Here is a 16,846-nt window from a genome sequence, read left to right on the forward strand (position 1 = left end):
CTCCACCATGTCATCATACACCCTGCGTTTGGTGTGCTGGCTCAGATGTCACAAAGCCATGACTCACTACACAACATGGAGTTAAGGTGTTATTTCATTTTCCTCATACTGTTCTTCCAAATAAGCTCCCCAGCTGATGCAAGACCATGTAATTACAATTTCTCCATTCAGAACAATGGTTTCACCATGGTAGCAAACGAAACGGGATCAACTTGAAACATGTGATGGTGCAATTACTCTCATCCTGCTAGCAATCATGCATTTCATATGTTTTTTTAATATATACTCTCTTGTCTTACAAGAGACAAACATGTTCTGTAACTCTTGAGAGAAGAAAACTTCATATTGACTCAAGTGAGGACTCCTGCTCTATCTTTAACGTATTAGTGGCATCTGCTGGCACATTAGAATACTACAACATAATGTACACTACTACAAAATGTAAAAAGTATCCTTAATAGACGCTGGTTTGCAAAATCATTCCTTCAAAGTACTGCCGTTCCCTTTTATAATAAAGAGGTTATTTGACACACACTGTATTGTGTACACATTTTTTTAAAGCACAGAAACATGGATCATTTAAAACGAGCCCTGTTACAAAACGGCTCTCCATTCTTTCACTTTGTTTGTGATATACTGTATACTGTATATGCATTATCAGTAGAATGTATTTTATTCTACAGCACACCATCAGCTCCTCTTAAAAAAAGAATCCAGAGTGCCCGTGCTTCCACCTTGGGAGCGTTGCCTTTTCGGTTGAGGCCCTGACCGGCCTCTGGATTTTGTCTTTCCGTGTGAGGACTGGGCACTGAGAGGAGTTAGAGAAACAGTGGAGGAAGAGGAGGAGACGGATGCTGCACCTGTGGATGAAGACAGTGAATTCTGGAGGTCCAGGGCAAAGTGATAGTCATTGTGTTCAGGCATTTCCCAGACTAACACTTCCTGGCCACAGCGTTCACAGTTTAACAGGTCTTCTCTGGCCGCGCTAGAAGGATGGCGATTTATTTCCGGATCAATGCCCAGTTCATCCTTTAACTCTTCACATAGTGACTGCTGAGATGGGCTACGTTTTGCCTGTAGCCCTGACACAGCAGCAACAGTGTCCTCTGAGTCTTCTATATCGTCAGGCTCATGTCCTATTTCAGGCTTGTTTAATGTTGAGGCCTGTGAGCTTCTTTCAATACTCTTCTTGTGGAAGAAAGAGGAAACGCCAGAATGGGGGCTGGCTGTACCACTTTTAGTGTGAGAAATAAGTGTAAATGAAGAAGAAGCCTCCAACTGACTATCGGTGATAGAGGTTTTCTGAGAGGAGGAAGACGGGGGAATCCCTGTGGAGCCAATATCGTAGTCCTCCTCGTCTACATCGTTTGTAACCTTCCGTCTTTGTTTCTCAGCTGCCTTTTGAAAGAAGGACCGGATGGTGCCAGGCTGTTTGCATGCGGAGTCATTTTTTAGTTCAGAGCGTGGCTGGGTGGAGGGCTGGGTTGAGGAGAAAAGACTCTGGGTTGAAGTGACGTCACTGGAAAGAAAGCCAGCAATGCCCCCTGCTGACGGAGCGTCACTGAACTTGCTAGCTGAAAGGTGGAGCAAGGTGAGGGGTGGAGTCCTAGGGACATGAAGTAAGATGGAGTATAATCAGTCACATGGCATTCCTGACCTGACTTTAAAATATTCCAGTCTTTTTATACTCTTACCATGCTGCCTGGTGGTTTCCTGCTGTGTTGAGACTCTTGATAATGGCAAAGCTGTCATCGGACAGTTTGGTCGCTTCGTAGCGCACTAAAGCACAACAGCGAGAAAAGCCGCTCGGCCTCTTGTCCCCAAGCTGACGGACACCAACCGTCAACGACTTCGCCACTCGGCCATTCTGTGAGATGAGGACGAATGAGAGGCACTGATGTGAAACAGTTATATTTACTGTATACAACACTTTAACAGGAAATCCAGTTGAGGAAATAGGTCGCGCTGTTGTAATAAGAGAAAGGAATAAATTACTCAACCACAAATAGCTCACCACTTCTCTGTCCTTGGTAAGCCTCTCCTCCAGCTCAAGGGCCAGCTGATGAAGCCAATACTGTACCTACACAGAGGTTATGAAAGCAAATCATACATGAAAAGGGAATTATGTAGAAGATTGCATATTTGTTAACAATATTACAAGAATGTGTCTAATGCCATCTTCCTTACACGTCTAGATGGATAAAAGTTCTTTCAAAGTTTCATCACTTCCTGTTAATACTTTTCTGTTAATACTTTTCTGTTACATTTACTTCCTGTTTTGAAACCTGAGACTGATGGTCTGTACCTGCTCTTTTGTAGCCAGCGATGTCTTCCCGGCGAAGTTTTTACTGCAGCCGATGGACTTAGGAAGCTGTCTGGGTTTCACTGCTTCAAATTCAATCCCCCGACACAAGTCATACAGCCACTGGCTGAAAGCAGAGCGGTTCAAAGATAGATGTGGTTGGTTATCAAGAGTAAATAAGACGTAATAAAAGCTAATACCAAGCAAGCCTGTTGTTCACCATGTGTCATCTTATGACACTGGAGTTTTAAAGGAATGTCTGGCTTGTCTTACCCCGTCTTTTCTCCAAAGTGTTGACCCAGTTGAGCGTGAGAGAAGCGAGTCACATCTCCCATGTTCTCTATTCCCAGAGCTTCTGTAATGGAGGCACCCATCTTACCCCCTAGGTTACGGCTGCACGGGTGATGTAAGCCATACAAGTGAGCAGTGTTGTTAGTCAACTTGTGTGTTAGAATACGAGTGTAATTTGTGATTAGTAAATTCTGTATTGCAGAGTAGTACTTTGAACTCACATCTTGCTGATGGGTAGAGAATTGAAAAGTTCCGTCACAGAGTCCAAAGGCAGAACAGTTTGTCGGTTAGGTTTGTTCAGACCACACGCTAATTTGGACAATACCTGAAAGAAGTGGGCGGTAAACTATGACTACTCTGAAAAGTATCACACCAGCATTATGTAGGAATAGAACTCTTTTCCTACCTTATTGTGCGATATCCCTGCTGAACAGCGGTAACCTGTGTCTTTTTCCACGGCTGCCCTCATTTCCTCGATGATGAGTGCCCCCACAGTTAGCTGCACTTCTGCAGGGCTCTGTTCCCCTGATAGAGGGGCAGGTAAGGATCCTAGCCACTGCTGGAGACCCCTGGACCTCAGCTCCTCTGGGGACAAACATGTTGATCTTTAAGGGGATACATCCTACCAGAGTTTTTGAGGATTTATATCACACTTTAAGTGCCCAGCGCTGAAGTAAAAGTTTGATTATAGACTACCTTTATCCAGGGCAGCATCCTCTGCAGATGCTTCATGTTCAGGTGAAGTTTGTGGGTACCCCTGGATGTAGGTCGCCCTCAGCAGGCGAGGCTCAATTTGTTTATCCGTCATGTTTTTCAGCCGCTGCTGGACCGCAGCGGTCAGATCCATGTAGGCCTCATCGATGCTGGCTCTCTCAATCACAGCGAAGCGAGACATCACCTCAATCACCTCCACACTCGCCTCCCTATAACTACATTGAACCATTCATCATATCAATACAATTATTGTTTTATGGCACAATCCCAACTGTGAATAGGTCTAGAGGGTGTGCAGTAGATCACCCACACTTACTGAGTCAGGTCTGCCTTGCCATGAGACTCACGCACTCGTGCCACCTGGAGATCTGGGCAAAGTTGCTTTGCATCGTCCACCCACATGTTCCTGGTGACACCATGGGCCCTGGCCTCATAGCTCACAGCTATGATACTAACAAAGGATGATATAAGTTGAGAACCGCATGTTAACAAGCCGTGAGTGAGTTCATAGTAAGTTCGAGGTGATTATCTGTGGGACATGAAGGCGGATGAGTTGCCAACACAGAGACAGTAATCTAAATGGTCCATGCAACTGAACGGACACATTCTCATGCTGTCCAATCACAGTCATTGGTCAGATGTCAGTGGACGGCCTGAGAATGCTCAAGGATCATTTTTAAACTGAAAGGTCTGAAAAAGGCAGCAGGTGGAACTTGAGTTTCTAAGTGAAAGAATGGACTTACACATCTGATCATTCTAGTGAGTTATGTCCTGTCATTTATTTTATTCTGCAGCTCTTTGAGTACTATATTCTGATATATTTTACATTCATTTGTCTGATAATAGCCTACTCATCCATACTACCACTTTTCAATACAAGCAGGTTGCTTTAGCAATCTGGAGTCGCTATGCCTAAATTCATAACGGTAAAACTTCATCGAACTGAGTTTTGAGAGAGAAAGAGGTTTTGTTGCAATTTCAGTTGCGTTGTTCATGAAAATAAATGTCTCTGTGTCAGAAACTCACCTGCCTCCTTTCCACGTCTTGTACTGGGCCACTACACAGGGAGTGTTCCTCAGAGCTGGATTGAGTTTCTGTTCCACCTGGACGTAAAAGCAGTCCATGTCCACTAACGCCACCACTCTCTCCTTTCCGTACTCCATCACTGAAGAGGAGAGTCGGTCAGTGAGAGTATAAAATGCACACCCGCTGGCTGGTGGTGCACAGGTCTCACCAGCTTACAGATGTTAAACCGGGCGCCGAGATACTCTTCTGTCGCTTAGTATTTCGCGCTGTGATGTGAAGTTACATAACTACGTCATCAAAAGTCGACGAAGGTAACGTAACTGTCAGCAGGTTGGCCACGCCCTTTAAACAGAGCGATTGTCCAATGAGAGCTAGCAAATTATTGATACGCGCGGGGGCGGGCCTGTTGAGCCTTGAATTTGTCAACATGCTGAAGATGTGAGCTTGGGGCTGAAGTCAGAGGCATTCAAAAACACAAATGCACTAAAGCAAAAGGAAGTTAATAACCTAACCTACCATTACTTCTAAGGCTAGAGTTAGCTAAATACATTATTTTGTCACCACCGCTTTTGAGCCAGTCCTGGGTGCTTCTATCCCTGTAGGATAGATAGATAGATAGATAGATAGATAGATAGATAGATAGATACTTTATTCATTCCATGGGGGAAATTTATATGTAACCGCAGCAAAGATATACTTCAGCAAACAAAGTAACAGTAAATACAAATATTAAATATAGGATAAAGCAGCCGCTCAAGTTTGCACGTCATTTTGTGGGTTTTTCAGCTTTTGAGGTTCCATGTCTCGTACAAAATAAACCTAAAAGGTAGTTGCTGGTTCGCCTATCACACAGAGGCATCAGTATTATGGGGGTCTTGGGATACCCCTCTCAGGAAATGTTGAGCTTCAAACGCTTCAGTTCCTGCATTCTGCATTTTTTTTTTCAACAATTCCCGGTGGAATTGTCTTTGTTTCTGTAAAGGAAAACACATAATACAGGTGCCCAATGAGAATTAAAAATAGAAAACTATATTGCTGTAAGGCTCTCAGGCATTTTGTATTGCTTTCAAATATGTATTCTCCTGTAGATCAACTTTTTCTCATTTAATGTTATCCCTGCTGAGTCACAGCAGTCTTCCCTACTCTTTTATGTCTTTTGGTTGGGGAAGTAACCTCTGTAAATGTGTAGATGTGTCTCTCCCACCCATATTCAAATATGAAAGATAAACATATGACCAATAGATTTATAGCAGGAGGACTAAAAGTTTTAAAATGAGGAAGCAGCAGAGTTAAAATTAACCACCGTAGTACTGAAAGTGGTCTTTCACTCAAGAGATTGATGCAAGCATGATATTTCCATTTGTTTCTCACCTAATACTCGCTGGACTCATGGGTAAGTGCTAAGCTGTATTTAGAACTCTATGCATACATCATAGTCTGGTTTATAATTAATCGAATATTGTTGCTACCCATATACAGTAATGCTGTTTGAGCATTATATTTTAATTGACAACAAGACACTAATATGAGTCATTAATATTGTGTTTTCATGAAAAACATTTAAGTAATGATACTAACTTGTAACAGATGTGTTATGTAGCTATGTCACTGGTTAACCTCTAACTGATGGCATTTGATCCCACCACTGTAAAATAATAGTTTGGTGTTGTTTTGTCAGGAATTCACAGTGAAATTGTGACAGTGAAGAAAGTGTCAGTCAAGGCCGGAGGCTCCATCTCCATCCCATGTCTGTATGGGCTGAGTTACAAAAACCATGAGAAATACTTGTGTATAGGAAAGAGTTTTTTGTCCTGCTCTGTACAAGTTATTACAACAAACCAACCAAACGGAAGGTTTTCAATCTCTGATGACGCAAGCAAAGGAATCTTTACTGTGACTATCAATAATCTGACAGATGAGGACACTTCGAGTCATTACTGGTGTGCTGTGAAGATTAATATGGCACAGGATGTCAAAAAACGTTTTCAGCTGTCAGTCACTGCCACAGGTAAAGTACATGGACTGTTTAAGCACAGTTGAAATCCTTTCTGTGAACTACTTAGGTTTTATGAAAAAAAAAACAGATCAAGTCGAGATTCTCATATGTCTCAGATAATAAAATCAGACTATGCCTCATTTTGTATTGTTCTTTTTTCAAGGTATGCCAAGTTTATTTGTGGACCAACAGGAAATCAACGCATTTGATAGAGGAAGTGTGACTGTCAGATGCCACTATGAACATACAGAAGTAGCAAAGTGGTGCAGGCTGGGCAGGTCCTGTGTCACAGGCCCGACTGGATCAATTGATGGAACAGCAGTGACCATCAATTCAAGTGTCCCAAATGTTTTCACTGTGACTATGAGTGGACTGAGGACAGAGAGCAGCGGCTGGTATCAGTGTGTTAAGGGAGACTTACAGATGCCTGTGCATGTAACTGTTACTGAGTTACCCTCAACTACTTCAACTACAATCAGCCCCACAACAGCAAGTGAGCTATTAATCATTTTCTATTTTCATAAACTAGCGACTTGTTATTAAAAAAATTAAGCTAGTAAGTTGACACAACACAGGTAACAAATATCAAATGCCGAAACAATGACAACAATGACTTTACAGGACCGTCTCCAACCACTACCCAGCATTCCTCTCTGTGTACGAGTGCAGAGCCACATACAGCTCATCCCACAAACTCCACCATAAACGGGACAGGCGGAGAGAGCCTGCAAGAACACAAGAGGTCTGTACATCTTTATTTGACTTTGAACAGTTTAACAACTGATACGTTGTACTGTTTATACTGTTTACTGTTTATACCGCGTTTTGTATATCTGATCTGCATTTCTCTTCTAGTTCTACAAAGGTTACGATTCTCACCACCACCCTCGTCTTACTGCTGCTAGTTGTTCCCTCCGCCTTTTTTGGATGGAGGATGATGATGAAGAGACGTAGTAAGTCTTTTGTAATCTCTGCTGAAACAAATTCATGAATAAAATATCAGTTATTTAATTTTTTTTAAATGTATGTATTTTAGATAAGAACAAGCCTGAGGGGTCTGACATCACTGCGGTAAGATATAGCCATGTTTGCTATTATTAGTAAGGTAATACATATATGGTCATCTTCCACACTGTCATATTTTCTCTTTGCCATGTATATTAAACATTTTACTGTATGTCCAAATTTGGACTGATCATACTACACAATAACAGCATTTAAGGAGCATGACCAATCGAGTATATAATATACAATACTTACATCGAGTGTGAGTTGACTATAAATGAATAGATCTACATCAGCATGGCACATGGTAATATACTGCACTATTTAAACCAAAAAAAGAACCCATCCAGGAACACAATGGATATATTACATAACCCTCACCCTCATTTTCAGCTCAAAACAGCAAAAATGGAAAACCTGGCAAAAATATCATCATGATATTTTTATAACCAGAACAATAATTTAGACTCAGCAGTGGCCTTACATTCTTATCAAACATTTAAATAATTATTCTTTGGAGGTTTGCTGAGGACCAATGTGGCTTGAGAGGTGAAACCCCGTGCCAAGATTGTTCGACATTGTTTAGATAGATTTTATTGAGTTACTAAAACTAACTGCACAACTGTACTCCAATAGCTGATACCCATCCAATTTTGTCATCAATGACAGTTCTGCATACTCTGCAGCATTGTCACGAACTATGTAAAGTAGGATAACAATAAATCATGTATGAAAAACAACTGTGAACTATTGAACCCATAGTGGAAATAATGTGTACTCTATATGAATACTTTACACATACGCAAAATCTCCAGATCATATAAATATAATTAGGTTTACTTTCATTTAAACAGGGTTTGGAAGGGATTAATGGCAGTCCTGTTGTTTAATCAGTTTTCAACACAACACAGGCATATACTCCAAAAGAGCAAACCTCTGACATGCAAATCTTCCAGTTAAATTTAAATTTACCAGACAATCGTGCTGTTAGACAGGAGAAAGCAAATATTTGTAACATAACATAATATGCGATGGGGTTAGTGTCACGTTTCAAATTCATTCCTCATAGGGCTCACAAATTGGGAGTGATCCTGATGTGCACTACGCTACCATTGCTCATACTCAACATGCAGCAGCCCAGCAGCAGGTAAACCAGACGAGAACTTCTTATTTTGTTTAACACATTATTTAATGACAGCGGCACCTGAAAACACATCTGACTACATTTGTGTCTTTCCCCTGAAATTGTATCACTCTGACTGCAAATCTCCTCCAGCAGAAAAATATTCCTGAAGTGACATACAGTACCATTGTAATAAAGGACAGCGTGCGACAAATGGTATGTGATTCATTGCAATGAATTTTGATAACTCAAATGTATTACTATTGTGGTTATGATTAGTCAATAATTATTCAGTGTTCCCTTCTGTGTGCTTGTTGTCTCCCTTTAGGTTGAACCTGTAGATGGAAGTGTGATCTACAGCAACACTTCACACTAAAGCAGAATAAGTGCCAATTATCAGAAAAGATGGGAGGACATTAATCCTGCAAGCATGACAACTCTGATGAAGTAATTCTGATGTGCACTTCATTAGGTGTATTTTTCAACATTTTGGATAAATCAATCAACCCGCATTGAGTAAGAGCAGAAGTTTGAATGTTGACTAAAAGGAAGTGACATTGAGAGTGAAATGGTTTAACTCACTCTATTATCTCTTGGTGCAACTTCTCCATCCATGAGTTGATATCTTGACATTCAATAGTACCATGATCCAGAGAGAACCTTAAAGACACAGTTCACCCCAAAATAAAAAATATGCTATTTATGAATCTAGATCAGAGGTCTTCAACAGGGGGTCCGCGAACCCTAGGAGGTCCGTGGAGGTACTGCAGGGGGTCCGCGAAATGTTTGGTTGATTTTTTTTTTTTTTCCAAACATGAATCTGTCCATTATTTTAATAGTTCAGTATTGTATGCAAGATAACAGGTATGTTTATGCATGGCAGTGGCACTAATAGGCCATCACTCATTTTCGTTTTTACATTTATGTTTAAAATAAAAACTTCAGTTTGAATAGCTTGTATGCATGATTATCATGCAAGGTGTGTTTCTAAATGGCAGTGGCACGGCCACCCTACTCACTGTAGTTTACATATGTTTAAAATAAAAGCATGAATATATGAACCTGTTTATTATTTGAATAGCTTAGTATTGAATGCACAATAACAAGGTATATACATGGCACTAGGCCCAGTTTAATATAAAACACAATTTTATACAATATACTGTATATAGTAGGGGGTCCCTGCTCCATCTCTCTATCAGTTTGGGGGTCCTTGGCCTGAAAAACGTTGAAGACCCCTGATCTAGATTGTTTTGGTGTGAGTTGCTAAGTGTTCCGTCATAGAGATGTCTGTCTTCTCTCGAGTATAATGGAACTAGATGGCACTCTGCTTGTGGTGCTCAAATTGCCAAAAAAACACATTGGAAAAACTCAGCAGCAATGACTCTTTCCAGAAATAATGAAGTGAGGTGAATTGTCTCTTTTATTCATTTTCATCCCCAATCCATCCACACACTGGCTTCAATGAGATCCTCTACATACTTCTACAAAATCAGATTATCTCACTTTATCAATAATCTCCAGTACATCTAGGGTTCGATTCAGTGGGATAACTTCGGGGTGTGGTGTGATATTGGGCATAATTAAGAAACGGCCGACTCAAATAAATGAAAATAAACAATGCGATAAATCTTACTCTTCATTATTGTGCAAATAAAAACGGAAAATTCAAAAATATAAATTAGTACTATTATTTTTAACTCAAGTATTTTATTGTTGTTTGTACTTTACTTGTTTTTTTCATTAATGGAAACCACTTGAATCTAAATATGCGTAACTGCCTTAAAAGGAAGAGGAAGAGAGATTTTAACAGTTGCAATTGCATGTTTAGTAAAATAAGGAAGTAGAAAATGAGTCTGTCAGTGCATCAGCCCATGATGTTTTTTGTCTGACTCTGCTCGCTCACCGACATGGATGTTCCTCTCAGAGTTCTTCTCATCGTCACCGGACTCACAGGTCAGTCACAAGGGTAACTGTATTTGTATATTAAGTCATGTTTAAGCTGGTTATGTCAGATTATAGATAGATAGATAGATCGATAGATAGATAGATAGTAACTTTATTGATCCCACGAGGGGAAATTATTTCGTTACAAGCAGCAATAGGTTCCAGAGCAGCAATAGGTTACAGGTATAAAAATCTTAATATTATATATAAAGAAAAAAGAAAAATACAAGAAAAATACACGTCACAATACACAATATATACAATTATAACAGAGTAAAGATGTTATATAAAAAATGCACACTATATACACAGTGATGATGGAATGAGTAATTAAATACACTCTGTAATTCTTCAAATGTCACACAGAATAGTAATACAAAGATTTGTCTCTTAATTAAACGTTATTTGGAGACAATTAAGTATAAGACAAATGTGGTTTGCTTTATATGCAGTAAAAGGCTGTATCTGTTCTTGTTGCAGGAATTCGCAGCATAACTACAGTCAGTAAAGTGTCAGTGAAGGCTGGAGATTCAATCTCTATCCCATGTCTCTATGACTCACAATATGTAAACCATGTGAAATACTTGTGTAAAGGACGCTCTTGGTCCTCCTGCGATTATGCAGTTAAAACAAACCAAAGAAATTCAAAAAAGTTTTCAATCGCTGATAACAAAACCCAAAGAATCTTCACTGTAACTGTAAATGATCTGACGGATAAAGACACTGATTACTGGTGTATTGTGGAGATTAACAACGGGGCAGATGTTGGAAAGGATTTCCACCTGTCAGTCACCAGAGGTAAGAGTCCTTAAAGTCTTTTCTGCACATTTCCAATTCTTTACACTCACACTTTAGAAGAAAAAAAATAAGCAGGGTCTCATTTTTTGCTTTGGAGATTAATTGTTATGAGGCTACCCACAATTCTCTATTGATTTCCCTAAAGGTACACCCAGTCTCACTGTGGATCATCAGGACATTACAGGATTTAAAGGAGACAATATAACCATCAATTGCTACTATAGTAACCCTGGAGAAATGAAGTGGTGCAGGCTGGGCAGCTCTTGTGTGGCAACTAGATCTTCTGGATCAATCGATGGAACAAGAGTTACCATCAATGCAAGTGGCCCCAATGTTTTCACTGTGACTATGAGTGGACTGAGGACAGAGAGCAGCGGCTGGTATCAGTGTGTTAAGGGAGACTTACAGATGCCTGTGCATGTAACTGTTACTGAGCAAGCTACCACAAGTAAGTACGACAATTAGAAAAGTAAAACATATATGTTTATAAATATTTTTGTCCAGTCATTTGTAAATCATTTGATTAAACATAGAAGAGAAATAAGGAATACATATTGTCATTTTACTCATTATGGTCTTGTTTTGGGTTATAGCCACAGTTACAGATACAAGCAACACCTTTACACCCACTCCTGAGCTTGTGAATCTCACCTCTGTTTTTGCAGAAACAACACCTACCACTGCTCAGGGTGAACAGCACAGGTCAGAAGGCTTTGATTTGGCATGCAGTATTTAGAGAACTGTGATCATTTAATGGTGAAATACAACAGTTATAAAGGAACATATATATGTATGTCTGTGTGTTATAGGAAAAATTAGACTGGTTGGTATAAAATTACTATAAATGGTGTAGAGTTGTAGTGTGTAATACGGTTGATGAATTCTGTTTAATTACTTTGCATTTTGTGCTTTTATATATATTTATGCTGCAGTGTTTCATTTGACCTAAAGATGATCATCATCGCTTTGAGTGTGTTGACCTTCACTGTGATGGTGGCCTTGTTCATCTGGTTCATGTTGAAAAGACACAGTAGGTTGCTGAACTTTGATTAATCTGATTTATATTATTATATTATTTTCTTAATATTTTATATTTACATTGAGAGTAATCAGAGTCTTTACTGTTTCACATTTAGAGCAGACCAAATCAGCATCATCAGCTATGACAGAGGTAAGATTCACTTATTTATTTTCACAAAGAAGGCTATAATGAACCACAGAATAAAGGCACTGAGAGTGGTCTTTTTATCTGAATTTTGGTTTGCCCCTTCTACACAGGCTGAAGAGGAAGTAACATACAGTAATGTTAAGCACACAAGGAAAACTTCAAGCCAGGTAATTCACAACTTCAGAGATGATCAAGAAAAATCAGAGTTTTCTGAGAATCTACTATCCCTTTCCATAGCTGTGCAGGCTGCAGGGTTGTACCATTGCATGTAGTTATTTCATATTCCTGTTTTGCGCAATTTTCTACTTGTACGTTTTTATTAATAAGGGATCCAATAAGTCCTTGAAAATAAAAGACAAACATGACATGATTTGTATTGCAAAATGCAAGTATTCTTAAGGACGTATTGGCACATTTAATATAATATCTTATTATACCATTACCAATTGCAACAAAATAAAACAATGTGTAATTCATCAAAAACAGAAAATGCTTAATCCTTTCCTTCATATCTTTCACCTCTCTTACCCAGAGGTCAACTGCTGAGAGTGATGTGGATGTGACGTATAGTTCTGTGGTTTCCATGAGGCAACTGAATGCTGAAAGGGTAAATATGAGCAAAACCGAAACTCACATGCTTATGTTCACTACTTTTTTTTACATTTTGTTGTTGGTCTTTTTTAAAGATTTTGTAACTTTTTTCCCAAACTGAGAAATTTAAATTTTTTTCTTCCTTCCATATGGTCATTTTTTACTTCTTTTTTCCCAACAGGTTGAAGCAAATGACGATAATGTTACATACAGCACATTGACTAAGCACTAGTGCTGCTTAGCACACGTTACCCCTGGTTGTTCCACCTTACCCTACTTTTTCCTGTTCTGCATACATTTCAAAGAAGCGTTTCCCTCTTTGTTTGCTATGTTTTTTACAATACCATTGACACCACAAGTCTTAGGTGGAACTGTTGTATTATTTAGTAGCCCTAAAACTCACATAAGTATGTTATCCTGACACATAGTGCATCGTTTCCATGTGTCTAAACATCTCAAATTCATCTTGTAAAATGTATTTTACCTATTCATGTGTCAAATTGCAATGTGTCAAGCTCACTCACTGTACTGTATCTCATAAAACAAAGTTACTTCTTAAATACGACCTTTTTCTTATCGTTAATTTAATTTCACTGCAGACACACCTGGTGGAGAGCTGCGCTCCTCTGTAGTTTGATCGTGTTTCCTGTTTGTAATACTTTATGATGAGTTGGTAGAAACCTCCCTAGTGAACTTCTGCTGGTGTTAACAGTACCTAACACTTTCAGAGAGCTATTTCAAAACCTCACCTCAATCATGACACAGTCACAGCAATGCTCATAGCATACTTTACATCATCTAAAAATCTTCTCCTTGTATTCACTTTTTATCGATTCATAATACAGCCAGTCATTTAATTTAATTTTTAAGATCTCACCAGCAGCTCCCCCTGCCAGGCTGCAGCTAACAAACATTTTCTGATGAAATCGGACATACCAGTTGGGCATGCTGTGGCAAATTTGCATATACTAAATACTATCCATGATATACCGACTCATCCAATAACAACCCAAGTCTTGATCCTCATGTAAAAAAATGCCATGATGAGGAGTTGTCTTAGTTTACTAAACTAAAAGACAAATTAATGTAAAAGATTTTAAAAGACCCTTTTAAAGACCCAATGTCCCCCATCTTTCGTGATCATTTTCAAGAATATTAAAGTTGGGTGATGTAAAAATGGCATGTCTGATCACTTACCACAAACATATCACCTTACACCTGAAGTTTAAATCCAAAACCAATTTACCGGTGCTAATTATGACCAGCAATAATATTACTTTAAATTTTCTGTTGTATTATTTAAATACTAATCACTTCGTATTTGCTGCCTTTCATTTGTCTCACTGGCATTACTGTCAGGACTGCAAGCAGCCTCAAAGTATTGTTAACCTGATGGTAAAAACCCACTGGAAGTGTTCAAATAGCCCTGTACTGCCACCTTCAGTTTGTTTATAACTACTATCACTGAACTTGCATACATTTAAAAAAAATGCAACTTTTGAACCCTCTGTTTTCTGTGTTGGTGGTCATTTCCTTGTCAAAAGTCCATTTAGCTGCTTCAGTTTAAGGGTTGTAGTATTGTGCATGTTGGCTCACACTGTCATAGCTCACTGGGGCACTTGAATCAAATGGTGCCATTGTTTTAATGTTTATTGTAAGACCTGTGCTTTTTATGTCAAAATGTCTGCTGTGAATTTTTTTTTTAATTAATCCATTATAGAGCTCGTAAACTGTGAGTGATCCTGTAGTGTGCTCTGCCACCATTGTTCCTCATCAACATGTTGCAGACCAAGAGCAAACCAGATTTAAAAATAGATAAAGATGTGGTGTGGGAAATCTATTTGTAATTTGTTAAGTCAGAGGAAGTAGCTTTTTTTGAAAACCACATAGCTGTCTTGAGCAACAGAAGTCAACCTTACTTAATTTTTACCCCATGTTCCGCTTCACTCAACAAAATGTCTAAACTTTGCCACTGTACCTGGTTATCTTCATTATTATGTATCAGTCATCACCAGTGCCTCCAGTGTTCCCAAAAGGAGGTTGTCAGATATTATGGAGAATATTTACTCACCAGATAGTAGATGGATGGAGTACTTACTGTGTACAATACTTACTAATAATAACAGGAACAAAATACCATGTGACTACATGCAATATTTACTTCATCAGCCAACTTATGTGATGCAACTGCCTTGCTTAAGAGGAGGCAAGATTGTAACAGTTACTATTGCATATTAACTAAGATATAGGTGGTAGAATGCTGTACAGACGTCTACCAGTGTCATTGGTTCATGTTGTTTTGTCTGACATTATACTGTACATGTTATATTTCATAAATTCTGGACACATAATTTAATATACAAAACATTGGGTATGAATAGCAAAAACACAAAAATCATCGGAAGGAACAATACAAACAGTGTATCTGTTAAAATGTTGTATTTCTTCTTGTTTCTTGCAAATGGATTTCTAATATTTCTGTTCGATAAAATATAAGTGGTTATATTGTGCTTGTGGAATTCTATCAAGAGAATACAGTAACCATATGAAATGCTAAATATATTAATAGAGATGGATATTTTAATCTAAATCTGTTTAGTCGTTCTGTAAATCATATTTGGTTTGCTCCTTCAACACAGGCTGAAGAGGAGGTCACTTACTGGAATGTTACAATATTGACCCAGGTAACTTAAACACACAAAAAACATAATTTATATTGAACAAGTTCAACAAGGTTACAGAAGAATATTTAAAACTAAATTCTTATTCCATCAACTGCAGCTGAATAAAACTGTTGGAAATCCATCAAAATCCATCTGTTTCATATTATGTCCCTCACCCAGAGGTTATATCCTAAAAGTGATGTGGACGTGATGTACAGCTCTGTGGTTACTATAAAGCAAAAAACTGTTAAAAGGGTAAATATTTATTTTGCTTCCTGTATTTCAGTCATTTCAAATATGTTAGTTCTGTACTTTTTAAATCATTTAGCTCTAATTTAAGATCTTTTTTTTAAATGTATTTAGTGGACTTCATACCCAGTCTACAGTAAAATATATTAGGGAAGTATGCTCTAGTTGCATAGACTCTAACTAACCAATGAAATGCAACTTTCCCACAGTAGGAGGAAAACACATTTGAACTATTACATTTGCATATTTATGAAATTTAGAAAGTAGACAATCAGTCTTGCTGTGCGCTGGTTCATGTTGATTTGCCTGCTCACTCACCAGCATGGCTGTTCATCTTAGCTTTCTTCTCATCCTCACTGGACTCACAGGTCAGCGACTGGAATCATTTCATAATTGAGCATATATTGTATGCTTCTAATGGTCATGTCAGAAGATGATAATATTGATAACTGTTAGTTAGACAAGTAATAATCTCCATTTTTGCATTTCATTGATTTTTAAGACAACAATGACCTATTATGTAAAACAACAGATCATTTTAACGTCTACAACATGCAGGTCATATGAAGGAAGATTATTGTCAGTAAATACAACCATTAAAATGCTTTGTTTGTTCTTGTTGCAGGAATTCACAGCATAACTACAGTCAGTAACGTGTCAGTGAAGGCTGGAGATTCAATCTCTATCCCATGTCTCTATGACTCACAATATGTAAACCATGTGAAATACTTGTGTAAAGGACACTCTTGGTCCTCCTGCGATTATGCAGTTAAAACAAACCAAACAAATTCAAGAAAGTTTTCAATCACTGATAACATAACCCAAAGAATCTTCACTGTGACTGTAAATGATCTGACGGATAAAGACACTGATTACTGGTGTATTGTGGAGATTAACAACGGGGCAGATGTCGGAAAGGATTTCCACCTGTCAGTCACCAGAGGTAAGAGTCCTTAAAGTCTTTTCAGCACGT

The 16,846-nt window shown here is 38.6% G+C and overlaps 3 protein-coding genes across 7 annotated transcripts; 2 read left to right on the forward strand and 1 right to left on the reverse strand.

Annotated features, from left to right (window-relative positions):
* Positions 1-520: 520 nt before the first annotated feature.
* On the reverse strand, positions 521-4,584 carry polh (polymerase (DNA directed), eta). The gene is made up of 10 exons (XM_068721319.1): positions 4,334-4,584; positions 3,624-3,758; positions 3,290-3,522; positions 3,000-3,178; positions 2,815-2,918; positions 2,576-2,695; positions 2,306-2,429; positions 2,015-2,080; positions 1,695-1,867; positions 521-1,606 (listed from the first exon to the last, which is right to left on the reverse strand). Exons 1-10 carry the CDS (start codon positions 4,468-4,470, stop codon positions 691-693), a joined length of 2,187 nt encoding a protein of 728 aa, XP_068577420.1. The 5' UTR covers positions 4,471-4,584; the 3' UTR covers positions 521-690.
* Positions 4,585-5,657: 1,073 nt separating this feature from the next.
* Positions 5,658-10,075, forward strand: LOC137877424 (CMRF35-like molecule 1). Of its 3 annotated transcripts, none has more exons than XM_068717344.1 (9): positions 5,658-5,726; positions 6,012-6,341; positions 6,493-6,822; positions 6,951-7,071; positions 7,185-7,282; positions 7,366-7,400; positions 8,404-8,481; positions 8,611-8,673; positions 8,786-10,075. In XM_068717344.1, the coding sequence occupies exons 1-9, from the start codon at positions 5,681-5,683 to the stop codon at positions 8,831-8,833; spliced, it is 1,149 nt and encodes a 382-aa protein (XP_068573445.1). In that variant the 5' UTR covers positions 5,658-5,680; the 3' UTR covers positions 8,834-10,075. The 3 variants fall into 3 exon arrangements, with proteins under 3 accessions (XP_068573445.1, XP_068573453.1, XP_068573461.1); XM_068717352.1 differs by having other exon boundaries at positions 8,614-8,673; XM_068717360.1 differs by lacking the exon at positions 6,012-6,341 and having other exon boundaries at positions 5,685-5,726.
* A 287-nt stretch (positions 10,076-10,362) lies between these two features.
* Positions 10,363-16,568, forward strand: LOC137877439 (CMRF35-like molecule 8). Of its 3 annotated transcripts, none has more exons than XM_068717375.1 (10): positions 10,363-10,413; positions 10,885-11,202; positions 11,348-11,650; positions 11,796-11,904; positions 12,135-12,232; positions 12,339-12,373; positions 12,481-12,537; positions 12,903-12,977; positions 15,601-15,645; positions 16,499-16,568. In XM_068717375.1, the coding sequence occupies exons 1-10, from the start codon at positions 10,368-10,370 to the stop codon at positions 16,511-16,513; spliced, it is 1,101 nt and encodes a 366-aa protein (XP_068573476.1). In that variant the 5' UTR covers positions 10,363-10,367; the 3' UTR covers positions 16,514-16,568. The 3 variants fall into 3 exon arrangements, with proteins under 3 accessions (XP_068573476.1, XP_068573492.1, XP_068573483.1); XM_068717391.1 differs by having other exon boundaries at positions 11,868-11,904; XM_068717382.1 differs by lacking the exons at positions 15,601-15,645; positions 16,499-16,568 and adding an exon at positions 13,143-13,873.
* The last annotated feature ends 278 nt before the right edge of the window (positions 16,569-16,846 follow it).

Source organism: Cebidichthys violaceus, unplaced genomic scaffold, assembly GCF_023349555.1.
Source record: "Cebidichthys violaceus isolate CVI_PGR_0920_01 unplaced genomic scaffold, fCebVio1.0.p SCAF_10, whole genome shotgun sequence".
In the NCBI taxonomy this organism is placed as follows: domain Eukaryota; kingdom Metazoa; phylum Chordata; class Actinopteri; order Perciformes; family Stichaeidae; genus Cebidichthys; species Cebidichthys violaceus.